At 47.0% G+C, this 13,548-nt stretch overlaps 1 protein-coding gene across 3 annotated transcripts in view; it reads right to left on the bottom strand.

Moving 5' to 3' along the window:
- The window catches only part of nfrkb (nuclear factor related to kappaB binding protein), an 87,388-nt gene that overhangs the window by 49,786 nt on the left and 24,054 nt on the right, over nt 1-13,548 (bottom strand). For all 3 annotated transcript variants that reach the window (XM_068053763.1, XM_068053764.1, XM_068053765.1), the window contains exons 7-9: nt 12,423-12,496; nt 3,033-3,117; nt 605-785 (exon numbers count right to left, since the gene is read on the bottom strand). In XM_068053763.1, coding sequence (XP_067909864.1) covers nt 605-785; nt 3,033-3,117; nt 12,423-12,496 — 340 coding nt within the window. The remainder of the gene's footprint in view (nt 1-604; nt 786-3,032; nt 3,118-12,422; nt 12,497-13,548) is intronic.

The raw sequence follows: 13,548 nt of genomic DNA, 5'->3' as shown, positions 1-13,548 counted from the left end.
GAATCGCAGCACTTCATGTGGTTAAGGTACACCCACAGTGCAGTTAGGTGGGGAGTTCTAGGATTTCAACCCAGTGAAGATGAAGAAACAGTGACATATGTTCAAGTCAGGATGGTGTGTGACTCGAACAGGACCTTTGACGTGATGGTGTTTCCATGCACCTGCTGCCCTTGCCCTCTGAGGTGATGGAGGACATGGATTTGGGAGACTCTGCCGAAGAATCCGGTTACCTGTCCAGCCTTTCAAACGCTCCCTGCTGATACTTCATAATGCCATAGGCCCCTCCAATGCATTGCCAGGTGCTGGCGGTGCAGAAAAGACCAAAGGGTCTTTCAAATACAAGGGTACAGTTCAAGTATTTCCTATAAATCAACTACTACAGCACAATTCACATACACTGTCTCCAGAAGTCAGAGCCTTAGACAGAACCCACACTAACTGTCTGCCTTTCATTTGGGGAATCTTTATGTAATGGAGTAGCTGGAACACTCTCGATGCTGAGATTGGCTCTGTGCTCACTATAGCTGGGATCCAGCTATCTCAGCTAAGTTCCACCAATCTCTCACAACAGGTTTAAATATCCAACAAGCAGCGGGTTACTTACTGTTCAGGAGCAGTGACTGGCCTGGGTATGATCTGCTGCTCAGGAGGTGCTGCAATGGGCCCCTCTGCTCCCGATGACTCTGCCAAATCCTCTGGCTCCGTTTTTATCACTTTGAGTTTCTTTTTCTTCCTCTCCTCTTTATCTTTCACCCGCTTCTTTGGGAACGTAAGATCTAATAAAGCTTTGTGGGATAGAGAACAAAAGATTAATTCCAGATTTTCCCACCATGTACCGAGTTCATGGCCTAATCCTGGGGAAAGTGTGATTGAACATGGCAAGTGACTACTGCCGCCTATATCACTGCCAGAGGTTGAACTCAGCCTTCTAATCCACAGATACCTCAAGGATTGGTCCCCTCCTCCCTCTCATTTACATGCTTCACATGCTGTCTCTTTGCAACACCATCCAAAGACTTCCATATGTACACTGATGAGACAGAGTTCTAATTCTCCAGGCCTCACTTGCTCCTCCCATGCTGTCAGATTATATTCAATATCCAGTCTTGGATGATCCACAGTTTTCCCCAGCTGAACATTGAGCAATGTCATTATCTTTACCCCACTGCCCAAACTCTGCTCCCTCGACACCGACTCCATCCCCCTCCCCAGATATTGCTTCAGACTGAATTAGACTGTCAGCAATCTCAGGTTCCTATTAAACCCTGAGCTGAGCTTTCGACCCTTTATTCCCTCCATCACCAAAACCCCCCACTTCCACCTCTGGTACAACCTGTCTTCAGCCCTGCCTCAATCCACTAACCACTAAAACCATTATTTGTGCCTTTCTAACCTCCAGACTCCACAATTCCAATGTTCTTCTGGCTGACCTCCCATCCTCCGTCCTCCATGAACTTCAGCTCATCCAAAATTTAGCTGCTCGTATCCTGTCCTGCACCAAGTCCCACTTACTTAGAGTCCCTGTTCTGGCTGACCCGCATAGTTCTCCTAGTTCCCCAATGCCTATCAACTCATCGCATTTAAACCCCTTTAAGTCCCTGCCTTTATTTCTGTAACCTTCTAAATCCTCTCAATCTCTCTTTCTCTGACTCCTCACTGACCCTCCATGCGTTGCCCACTACTGGCAGTAGCACAACAATGACCGAGGCCACAGGCTCGGGAATTCCCTCCCTAATTCCCTCTGCCTTGCCATTTCCTTCTCCTTTATGGCTCTCTTCAAAGCTCTTTTTGGTCAACGTTTAATATTTCCTTCTTTGGCTCATGTCTTTTTTTTCCCCCTTATGCTTCTGTGAAGCATTGAGTTTTTCCAAGTAAAAGTTGTTGTTGATCTGAGAGTACTTGACACGAACGCTAAGTCTACAAACTGGAAATGATTTGTTTCCCAACACTGCCATCCCTCCAGTCATCTTCATATCCTTCAAACCACGAACCAGTTGCCCATCATGGCTCCTGCTCACTCCCTTGCACTGATGTTTTTGTCTTCTGGCCAAGATTTGAAGTGTGCCAATAGCGAATGTAAATGCATTTCAACAGCTAAGGTACAGATCTAAAACACGACCACTGAACGCAGCCAAGCAGCTCTGTATTGACACATAAAACAAACGTGCCCACACACCCCTATTCCCACCCAGACACCCTCATCCTCAACCAGACACCCCCATCCTCACCCCCACCCAGACTCCAGCATACCCCCACCCAGACACCCCCACCCCTGTCCAGACACCAACAAACCTCGATCCAGACATCCCCACCCCCACCCAGACACCTCCAATCCCACCCAGACACCCACATCCCCACCCCCACCCAGACTCCAGCATACCCCCGCCCAGACACCCCCACCCCCACACCTGTCCAGACACCAACAAACCCCAATCCAGACATCCCCACACTTGCCCAGACACCTCCAACAGACACCCACCACACCATCCCCACCCCCACAATCAGTCACCAGCACCCTCCCACTCCCAATTACTCAGACACTAGCATCCAGCCAACCCCTCCCCCATCCAGACACCTGTACCCCACCCAGCCACTGTCACTGTCACCAGCCATGGCACAACTGTCCAGACACTGGCACCAGGCCAAGACACTGGTAGCTTAGGGATCTAATAATCTTGAGAATTTGAGTTCAAATTCCACCATGGCTATTTGAGAATTTGAATTTAATTTAAATAAAAACATTTGGAAATAGAAATCTAGCCCCAGTCAGAGTGACCACGATGCTGACAGACAGTCATAAAAACCCAACTGGTTCACAAATGTCCTTCAGGGAAGGAACCCTGTTGTCCTTAGTTGGTCTGGCCAATATGGTGACTCTTCAGTGAAATAGCCTAGCAAAATATACAATTGTATTGAATAAAAGGCAGCCCACTACCACTTTCTCAGGGTAACTAGGGATGGGGATTAAATGTCAGACTTGCCACAATTCCCACAGCCCAAGAATGAATACAACAGACACTGGGTTCATCCACCTGCTAGTGAGCCCCTTCGGCCAGCATTCATCCGGGTGATGATGTCACTGAGAGTCAGGTTACCAGTAGCCAGGTCTGGATGGTCCTGTGAATCAACAAACAGAGAGCAAGATGAGGCAGAGGCTGCAGGAGGGAGGGGTTAGGGTGGAAGGAGTGAGGGAATGGGTGTGGTACAGGGTGTAGCAACTGTTTTAACTATCGCTTCAAAACTGGATCCCAGCCTGCTGGTGACTCTCCACACCTATTGAAGAGAATCCAAACAGACTTTGAATGGCCTCTTGCCATTCTGAGGTCTGTTACTGGAGCAGGCTGATTGAGGTTATCATCCAAAACAAACTCCAACTTCAATCACTCACTGTTGGAACCTCGACAACAGGCAAACTGAGAAGGGGTGGAGACCATAAAACATGATAATCTCCGATCTACATAAATAGGGTGCCCGAGTTCCTTTAGGTCTTTCATATCTTGAATTACATTTGAGGAGAGGATGTACGGCCACAGATTGGATGCTGGAAGGGGAAGTTTTCCAATGTTATTGTTCACAAATCACTACCACACTTGCATTGGCTACAGGGCTGTTTGATCCAACACTTCTTCATATCCTCTCCACAAAGGATGCAACTGTTCAAAAACAATACAATGAGACAGAGATAGAGTTAACCGCTAGTGAATGCCTGTCCCATCAGAAAGTCCCACAAGCACTGCACTAACAGCGTGGGGTTATGTGGCTTCAATTACATATTAGAGAAACCAGTGTGATGCTCTTGAAGCCTACAGTGTGAAAGACTGTAGGCTGTTGATTAAGGAGTCAATTACTGCGGTAAGGGTGATATCTGAGAAGGTTCCTCTAATGAGGCCATATGGCTAGAACTTAAAAACAAAAAGGGGGCAATCACTTGGCTGGGAGTGTACTACAGGCCTCCAAACAGTCAGGGAGAGTCAGAGGAGCAGATATGTAGGCAAATCTCAGAGAGGTGCAAGAATAATAGGGTAATAATAGCAGGGGATTTCAACTTCCCCCATATTAGAGAGGATAGTATTGGTACAAAAGGCTTTAAGGGGGCGGAATTCTTAAAGTGCATTCAGGAGAGTTTTTTGAGCCAGCATGTAGAGCATCTTACAAGAGGAGGGGCGGTACTGGACTTAATCCTAGGGAATGAAGCCAGACAAGTGGTAGAAATGGCAGTGGGCTAGCATTTTGGGGATAGTGACCATAACTCTAAGATTTAAGGTAGTCATGGAAAAGGACATAGAGGGACCGGAAATAAAAGTACTGAACTGGGGGAAGGCCGATTTCAATATGATAAAACAGGATCTGGCCAAAGTGGATGGGAGCAGCCTCTTGTAGGAAAGTCTACATCAGACCAGTGGGAGTCATTCAGAAGGAAATAGTGAGAGTTCAGGCCCAACATGTTCCCGTAAAGGTGAAGAGTAGGACTAACAAGTCCAGGGAACCCTGGATGTCAAAGGATATAGAGGATTGGATAAGGGGAAAAAAGGAGGCTTATGGCAGATTCAGAGCAGTGAAAACAGCAGAGGCCCAAGAGGAGTATAGAAAGTGCAGGGGGGGGGGGGGGGGGCGGGGGTACTTAAAAAAGTAATTAGGAGAGCAAAGAGGGGACATGAAAAAACACTAGCAGACAAGATAAAGGGAAACCCCAAGGCGTCTTATAAGTATATTAAGGACAAGAGGATAACCAGGGAAAGAGTGGGGCCCATTAGGGACCATAGTGGTAATGTGTGTGGGGAGCCGGAGGACATAGGTGAGGTTTTAAATGATTACTTTTCATCTGTGTTCACAATGGAGAAGGACGGATGTACGTGTAGAGATCAGGGAGGTGGATTGTGATATACTTGAACAAATCAGCATTGAAAAGGAGGAAGTATCAGCTGTTTTAGCGGGCTTAAAGGTGGATAAATCCCCAGGCCCAGATAAGATGTATGCCACCCTGCTATGTGAGGCAAGGGAGGTGATAGCAGGGGATGACACAAATTTCCAAATCCTCTCTGGCCACAGGAGAGGTACCAGAGGACTGGAGGACAGCGAATGTGGTACCATTATTCAAGAAGGGTAGCAGGGATAAATCAGGTAATTATAGGCCAATGAGTCTAATGTCAGTAGTAGGGAAACTATTGGAAAAGATTCTGAGAGATTGGATTAATCTCCACTTGGAGAGGCAGGGATTGATCAGGGATAGTCAGCTTGAGGTGGTGACTAGATGTGTAGATGAGGGTAAAGCAATTGATGTAGTCTACATGGACTTCAGTAAGGCTTTTGATAAGGTCCCGCATGGGAGATTGGTTAAGAAGGTAAGAGCCCATGGGATCCAGGGCAATTTGGCAAATTGGATCCAAACTTGCCTTACTGGAAGGAGGCAGAGGGTGATGGTCAAGGGCTGTTTTTGTGAATGGAGATCTGTGACCAGTGGTGTGCCGCAGGTACCGGTGCTGGGACCCTCACTATAGTGTACATTAATGATTTCGATGTGAATATAGGAGGTAGGATCAGTAACTTCGCAGATGACACGAAAATTGGTGGTGTCGAGGATAGTGAGGAGGAACGCCTTAGATTACAGGACAATATAGTTGGGTTGGTGAGATGGGTGGAGCAGTGGCAGATGGAATTTAATCCTGACAAGTGTGAGGTGATGCAGTTTGGGAGGACTAACAAGGCAAGGGAATAAACAATGGATGGTAGCACACTAGGGAGTACAGAGGGACCTTGGTGTACTTGTCCATAGATCACTGAAGGCAGCAGCATAGGTAGATAAGATGGTTAGGAAAGCATACGAGATACTTGGCTGTATTAGCCGAGGCATAGAATATACAAAGTGATTCCTGACAATGCAGCCGGCCACTGACGTCATCAGGCTGCGCCAAGGTGCGCACATGAGCAGCCGGTCTCCTGCTCTCTGCGCGTGCGCTGCTTTCCTACTTGCCAGGACTGGTTAGCGCATGCGCCGATGACGTCATCGCATGGCGTGTGCATCTTCGGGCAACGTGCCTGGTCGGCCTCTGCACATGCACTTTACGCAGACAGCAATGCAACGCTAACGCTCCGCTCCCCCCCTCGCTGCTCTCTCCGGCCACTCTGCTCCCTCCCTCGCTGCCCCCCCACCCTGTCCCCAGCCCACTCTGCTCTCCCCCGGCCCCGCCCGTTCTGCTCCCCACAACCCCCCTCCCCCCGCCCATTCCCGGCCCGCTCCACTCCCCCCTCACCCCCCAGCCTGTCCCTGTCCTGCTCCGCTTACCCCCGTCCCCGGCCCGCTCCGCTCCCCCGGTCCGCTCCACTGCCCCCCTACCCCCCGTCCCCGGCCCGCTTGCCCCCCACTCCCGGCCCGCTTACCCCCCACCTCCCCGTCCCGCTCGCTCTCTCCCTCCCGTCAATGTGTGCTGCCATGTATTTAGGTTAGGTTGCCTTCGTGTGATTATTTGAGCAGCGCCATCTTTAGTCCTGGCAGCTGCCTGAAGTCGCAGACTGTGACGTTTTAGTGGCACATGCTGCATTTGCACATGTGCCACTGCAGCGCCACCTAGTAGTAGCGTTGTCAACAAACGCAGCCAAGAATTTTAGAGCAGGTAGGTTATGTTAGAGCTGTATAAAATGCTGGTTAGGCCACAGCTGGAGTACTGTGTACAGTTCTGGTCACCACATTATAGGAAGGATGTGATTGCACTGGAGAGGGTGCAGAGGAGTTTCACCAGGTTGTGCCTAGGCAGGAGCATTTCTGCTATGAAGAGAGACTGGATGGGCTGGGGTTGTTTTATTTGGAGCGGAGAAGGTTGAGGGGGGACCTGATTGAGGTGTACAAAATTATGAGGGGCATTGATAGGATAGACAAGAAGAAACTTTTTCCCTCAGCAGAGGGGTCAATAACCAGGGGGCATAGATTTAAGGTAATGAGCAGGAGGTTTAGAGGGGAGTTGAGGAAAAGGTTTTTCACCCAGAGGGTGGTTGGAATCTGGAACACACTGCCTGAAGTGGTGGTAGAGGTAGGAACTCTCACAACATTTAAGAAGTTAGATGAGCGCTTGAAATGCCATAGCATACAAGTATACGGCCAAGTGCGGGAAAATGGGATTAGATTGGATGGGTGCTTGATGGTCGGCGCAGACGCGTTGAGCCAAAGGGCCTGTTTCTATGCTGTATAACTCGATGAGTCTATGACCTCAACCAGGAGACACATTTCTGATACTTCTTTGATTTGAATTTCTATGCAAAGGAGAGCAGGTGGAATTGCTATACTGCCCGTGTACACCAGTCGCTGAAAGAAGCATTCAGGTGCAGCAAGCAGCTAGGAAGGCGAATGGTATGTTGGCCTTCATTGCAAGAGGATTTGAGTACAGGAGCAAGGATGTCTTACTGCAGTTATACAGGGCCTTGGTGAGACCACATCTAGAGTACTGTGTGCAGTTTTGGTCTCCTTATCTGAGGAAGGATGTTCTTGCCATGGAGGGAGTGCAAAGAAGATTTACTAGGCTGATTCCTGGGATGACAGGATTGACGTATGAGGAGATTTGGTCGACTGGGCCTATATTCACTAGAGTTTCGAAGAATGAGAGGGGATCTCATAAAAACCTACAAAATTCGAACTAGACTAGACAGGCTGGATTGAGGGAGGATGTTCCCGATGTCTGGGGAGCCCAGAACCAGAGGTCACAGTCTCAGGATACAGGGTATGCCATTTAGAACCAAGATGAGGAGAAACTTCTTCACTCAGAGGGTGGCGAACCTGTGGAATTCTCTACTGCAGAAGGCAGTGGAGGCCAAGTCATTAAATATATTCAAGAAGGAGATAGATATATTTCTTAAAGCCAAAGGGATCAAGGGATATGGGTAGAAAGCAGGAGCAGGGTACTGAATTGGATGATCAGCCATGATCCTTTTTGAATGGCGGAGCATGGCCGAAGGGCCAAACGGCCTACTCCTGTTCCTATTATCTATGTTTCTATGTGTTCAATTCTAGGCACCAAACATGAGGAAAGATATATTGGCCTTGAAGGGAGGGCAGCATAAATTTGGCAGAATGATACCAGGACTCTAAGGGTTAAATTACGTGGAGAAATTATACAAAGGGTTACATGCCCTGGAATTTTGAAGGCTGAGGGGTGATTTGATCAAAGTTTTCAAGATGTTAAGGGGAACAGATAGGGTAGGTAGAGTCTAGGACTAGGGGGCATAGTCTAAAAGTTAGAGCCAGACTTTTCAGGAGTGATGTTAGGAAACACTTCTACGTGCAAAGGGTGGTAAAAGTTTGGAACCCTCTTCCACCAACAGCAGTTGATTTAAGATTAATTGTTAATTTTAAATCATAGGTTGATAGATTTCTGTTAACCAAATATTCAGGGGTATAGGGCGAAGTTAGGTCACATATCTCACTGAATGGCGGAACAGGCTCATGTGGGTACTTAGCCTCCTCCTGTTCCTATGTTGGTTGGGTATAGGCTCCGAACTGAATTTCTTCAATGATGCAATGGATGCAGGGTTGAGGTACTTCAGTTATGTGGAAAGAGTGGAGAAGCTGGGGTTGTTCTCCTTAAAGCAGTAAAGGTTAACAGGAGTTTTCATAGAGGTGTTGAATCAGGAATAGTTTTGATCAAGTAAATAAGGAGAAACTGCTTCCAGAGGCAGTAGGACACAAATTTACAGTGATTGACAAAAGAACCAGAGGCAATGAGGAAACTTTTTTTACACAGCATGTTACGATCTGGAGCTGAATGCACATCCGAGGAACAAGTCTGGTCAACCTTCTTTGCACTCCCTCTATGGCAATAATATCCTTCCTAAGTGCACAGCAGGTTGATAGGTAAATTGGCCATTAGAAATTGCCCCTAGTATAGGTAGGTGGTAGGGAAAATATAGGGACAGGTGGGGATGTGGTAGGAATATGGAATTAGTGTAGGATTAGTATAAATGGGTGGTTGATGGTCGGCACAGACTCGGTGGGCCGAAGGGCCTGTTTCAGTGCTGTATCTCTGAACTGAACTAAAACTTTGAAGGTGGCAGGACAAGTTGAGGAGGCTATTAAAAAATGAACAGGGTCCTTTGTCTGAAAGGGTGGTGGAAGCAGATTCAATAGGAACATAGGAGCAGGAGTAGGCCATTCAGCCTATCAAGCCTGCTCCGCCATTCAATACAATCATGGCTGATCATCCACTTCAATGCCTTTTTTCCCCATACTATCCTCATATCCCCTTATGTCATGTGTATTTAGAAATCTGTCAATCTCTGTTTTCAACATACTCAATGACTGAGCTTCCACAGCCCTCTGGGGTTGAGAATTCCAAAGATTCACAATCTTCTGAGTAAAGAAATTTCTCCTCATCTCTGTCCTAAGTGGCTTCCTCCTTATTTTGAAATTTGTGTCCACTGGTTCCAGACTCCCCAACCAGGGAAAACATCTACCTGCATCTACCCTGTCTATCCCTTTAAGTATTTTGTAGGTTTTAATGAGATTACCTCTCATTCTTCGAAACTCTGGAGAATTCAGGCCCAGGTTCCCCAATCTCTCTTCATAGGACAATCCCGCCATCCTAGGAACAAGTCTGGTCAACCTTCTTTGCACTCCCTCTATGGCAATAATATCCTTCCTAAGGTAAGGGGACCAAAACTGCACACAATACTCCAGGTGCAGTCTAACCAAAGTTCTAGACTAGTCTTGTAAGGAAATCCTCTGGCGATAAAGGCTAATATACCATTAGCCTTCTTAATTGCTTGCTGCAACTGCATGTTAGCTTTCAGTGACTTATTGACAAGGGACACCCAGGTCCCTTTGCACATCTACACTTGCTAATCTCTTACCATTTAAGAAATACTCTGCATATCTGTTCCTCCTACCAAAGTGGATAACCTCACATTTTTCCACATTATATTCCATCTGCCACGTTCTTGCCCACTCAGTAAGTCTTTCCAAATTCCCTTGAAGCCGCTTTGCATCTTCCTCACAACACACATTCCCACCTAGTTTTGAGTCATCCGCAAACTTGGAAATACTACATTTGGTCCCCACATCCAAATCATTGATATATATTGTGAACAGCTGTGGCCCAAGCACTGATCCCTGCGGTACCTGACTAGTCAAAGCCTGCCAACGCGTGAATGACCTGTTTATTCCTACTCTCTGTTTTCTGTCTGTTAACTAATCCTTAATCCATGTCTGTATATTACCTCCTATCCCATGTGCTTTAATTTTGCTAACCAACCTCCTGTGGGGGACTTTATCAAAGGCCTTTTGAAAATCCAAGTATACCACATCCACCGACTCCCCTTTATCAATTCTGTTATTAACATCCTCAAAAAACTCTAATAGTAACTTTCAAAACAGAACTGGATAAATACTTGAAGGGAAAAAAAATACAGGGCTATGGGAAAAGAGCAGAGGTGTGGGACTAATTAGACAGCTTTATTAAAGATTCAATTTCTGTTTCATCAGGCCGCCAAATGGAAACTAGGCTGTATTTCTATATTATGGCCAAGTACCATCCCGGAGACATCAAGAAATTTGTTTCGACTGTTTTGGAACAGGAAGTTTTGTAATCTTGCGGTAAAATGTGAAGTTATTCACTTTGGTACGAAAAATAAAAATGTAGAATTTTATTGGACTGGTGAGAGACTGGGAAATATCCACACTCAGAGGGACCAAATCACAGAAAGTTGATGAAAGGTCACAGACCTGAAACGTTAACTCTGCTTCTCTCTCCACAGATGCTGCCAGACCTGCTAAGTATTTCCAGCACTTTTTGTTTTTATATCACAGAAAGTTAACATGCAGGTACAGCAAGCAATTAGGAAGGAAAATGATATGTTCGTTTTTGTCACAAAGGGATTGGAATACAATCATAAAGAAGTCTTACTACAATTATACAGGGCATCGATGAGGCCACACCTGGAGTACTGAATGCAGTTTTGGTCTCCTTACCTAAGGAATGACCACTAGCACTAGAAGAGTGCAATAAAGGTTCACTAGACTGGTTCTTGGGATATGGGGATTGTCCTATGAGGAGAGATTGAGTAAATTAGGCCTATATTCCCTCGAGTTTAGAAGAATGAGGGGTGATCGAATCGAAACATATAAAACTGTTAGGGGGCTTGACAGAATAGATGCTAAGAAAATGTTTCCCCTGACTGAGGAAACTAGAACATGGGGTCACAATCTCAGAATAAGGGGTCAACCATTTAGGATTGAGACGAGGATAAATTTCTTCACTCAAGAGTTGTGAATCTGCCCCAGAGAACCCTGAATTCTCAGTTGTTGAGTATATTCAAGACAGAAGTCGATAGATTTTTGAGTACTAAGGGAGTTAAGGAATATGGGGATAGCGTGGGAAGGTGGAATTGAGGTAGATCATCAGCCACGATCTTGTATCTTGTTGAATGGTGAAGCAGGCTCGACTCCTGCTCCTATTTCTGAGGTTTTTATGACTGGGGCAGGCAAAGGGGAGCAGAGAAAGTGATCATCAACAAAACTGTACTTCACTCCCTAATCCACTCCATCATAAAAGATGGGACTGATCTGAAACCCACATCTGCACTTTAGATTTCAAGCTAATTTTAAATTCTGATGCAGAAAGTAAATCAAACATGGTGACTGCACATTTCCAGAGCCCTTTCTGTGAGCTTTCAATGTGCTGCAGCTTACATACTGAGACCTCACACGCTGCTGAGCCAATGGGCCTTGATGTTGAAATTACCGATGTGGATGGCTGAGTGGCTGGTAGGGCGATGGTTGTCAGCTTGCAAACATTCACGACGGTCAGTTTGCCCACTTTGACTGTAATAGAGAACGGTCAGCTATCGGTTGGTGGGATTTCTTCAGCTTTGGTAATCAGGTTGACTGAGACTTTGTGGCCACATCGTATTTTGCATGGTATCGTTATGTCATCATATGGAACCCATGGACTTCCATCCAGTCTGGGCTGGGTTCAGGTGGTGAGTTTCTTGGAGGACAAGAACATTGATAATTTGCACACTTTGCTCGAAATAGACCTTCAATGTTGAGCTGATAAATGTGGAGTGCTGGACCAATTATCTTGTTCGGTTGGTCCTGAAAGAAACCTTTGGTTGACCTGTTTAATGCTTTCATGCTTTTCAGATCGGGAGGCCACTTTCAAATGTTCAAATAATGATCAGAAGCAGGAATCCTGGCTGAAATACCTTACTCCTTATGTACAAAACATTCAACTTTCCTAGCCTCTGGTCACCTTGCTTAGCATTAAAAAACGATCAAACCAGGGGCCTTCCGGGCGGTATTGATCATATCACAGTTGGTTGAGGGCCAACTCTGGCCCAATGCAATATGTTTGCCCTCAAACGCACAGCACCTGCAAACCATACTAAATAAACAGGGACAGAACATCATGTTCCCAACACCTCTCTACAACCCGGCTTACCGGTTGCTGCCGTCGCTTTTCAACATGTTTCCTTAACATGATTTTCAACTCTTCATCCCCCAGTTCAGGCTTATCTGGAACACAAAAGGTTGGTAGTGTGTGTACCTGGCCATTCACATAATCCACCCTCACCGACTCCCCCTCACTCACATCAATCCCACCCTCACCAACTCCCCCTCATTACATCATCCCCCATCCTCACCGACTCACCCTCAATCACATCAATCCCACCCTCACTCAAATCAACCCCACCCTCACCGACTCTCCCTCATTACATCAACTCCCACCCTCACCAACTCCCCCTCATTACATCAACCCCCATCCTCACCGACTCCCCCTCACTCACATCAAACGCACCCTCACTCACATCAATCCCACCCTCACATCAACCCCACCCTCAACTCCCCTTCCCTCACATCAACCCCACCCTCACCAACTCCCCCTCATTACATCATCCCCCATCCTCACCGACTCCCCCTCACTCACATCAACCCCACCCTCATCAATACCCACCCTCATTACCCCCACCCTCACCAACCCCCACCTCACTCACATCAACCCCACCCTCATCAATCCCCACCCTCACCAACCCCCACCTCACTCACATCAACCCCACCATCATCCACATCAACCCCACCCTCACCAACTCCCCCTCACTCACATCAACCCCACCATCACTCATATCAACCCCACCATCATCAATCTCCACCCACATTACCCCCACCCTCACTCACATCAACCCCCACCCTCACATCAACCCCCACCCTCACATCAACCCCCACCCTCACATCAACCCCCACCCTCATCCTGCGTGTGTGTGTGTGGCGGGGGGGGGTTGGATATCGCCGTGACAGAACAGCACCAGGTGTTTAATAGCTCTGTTACTTCCTGCAGAAACTTGATGAGTCATTTGATGAGCCCAAGCAGTGAATTTAAAATCCACAAAAGCTATCGTGAAGATAAATTTAAACCGTATTTGGCACAGTCTGACTCTCACCACATGGCAAGGCCCGTCTCTCTCTCTCACTCACTAACATCCTCATTTAATGAAAGCACTGAATTGAGCAGGAGGAAGTGAAGCAAGAGTCATCAGAAGGTGGTTTCAGTGACTGACCGGAGGGTTCAA

This window comes from Heterodontus francisci, chromosome 22 (genome assembly GCF_036365525.1).
Source record: "Heterodontus francisci isolate sHetFra1 chromosome 22, sHetFra1.hap1, whole genome shotgun sequence".
NCBI lineage: Eukaryota > Metazoa > Chordata > Chondrichthyes > Heterodontiformes > Heterodontidae > Heterodontus > Heterodontus francisci.
Note: the sequence above shows the minus strand (reverse complement) of the source record. Positions and strands in the feature narration are given on the sequence as shown.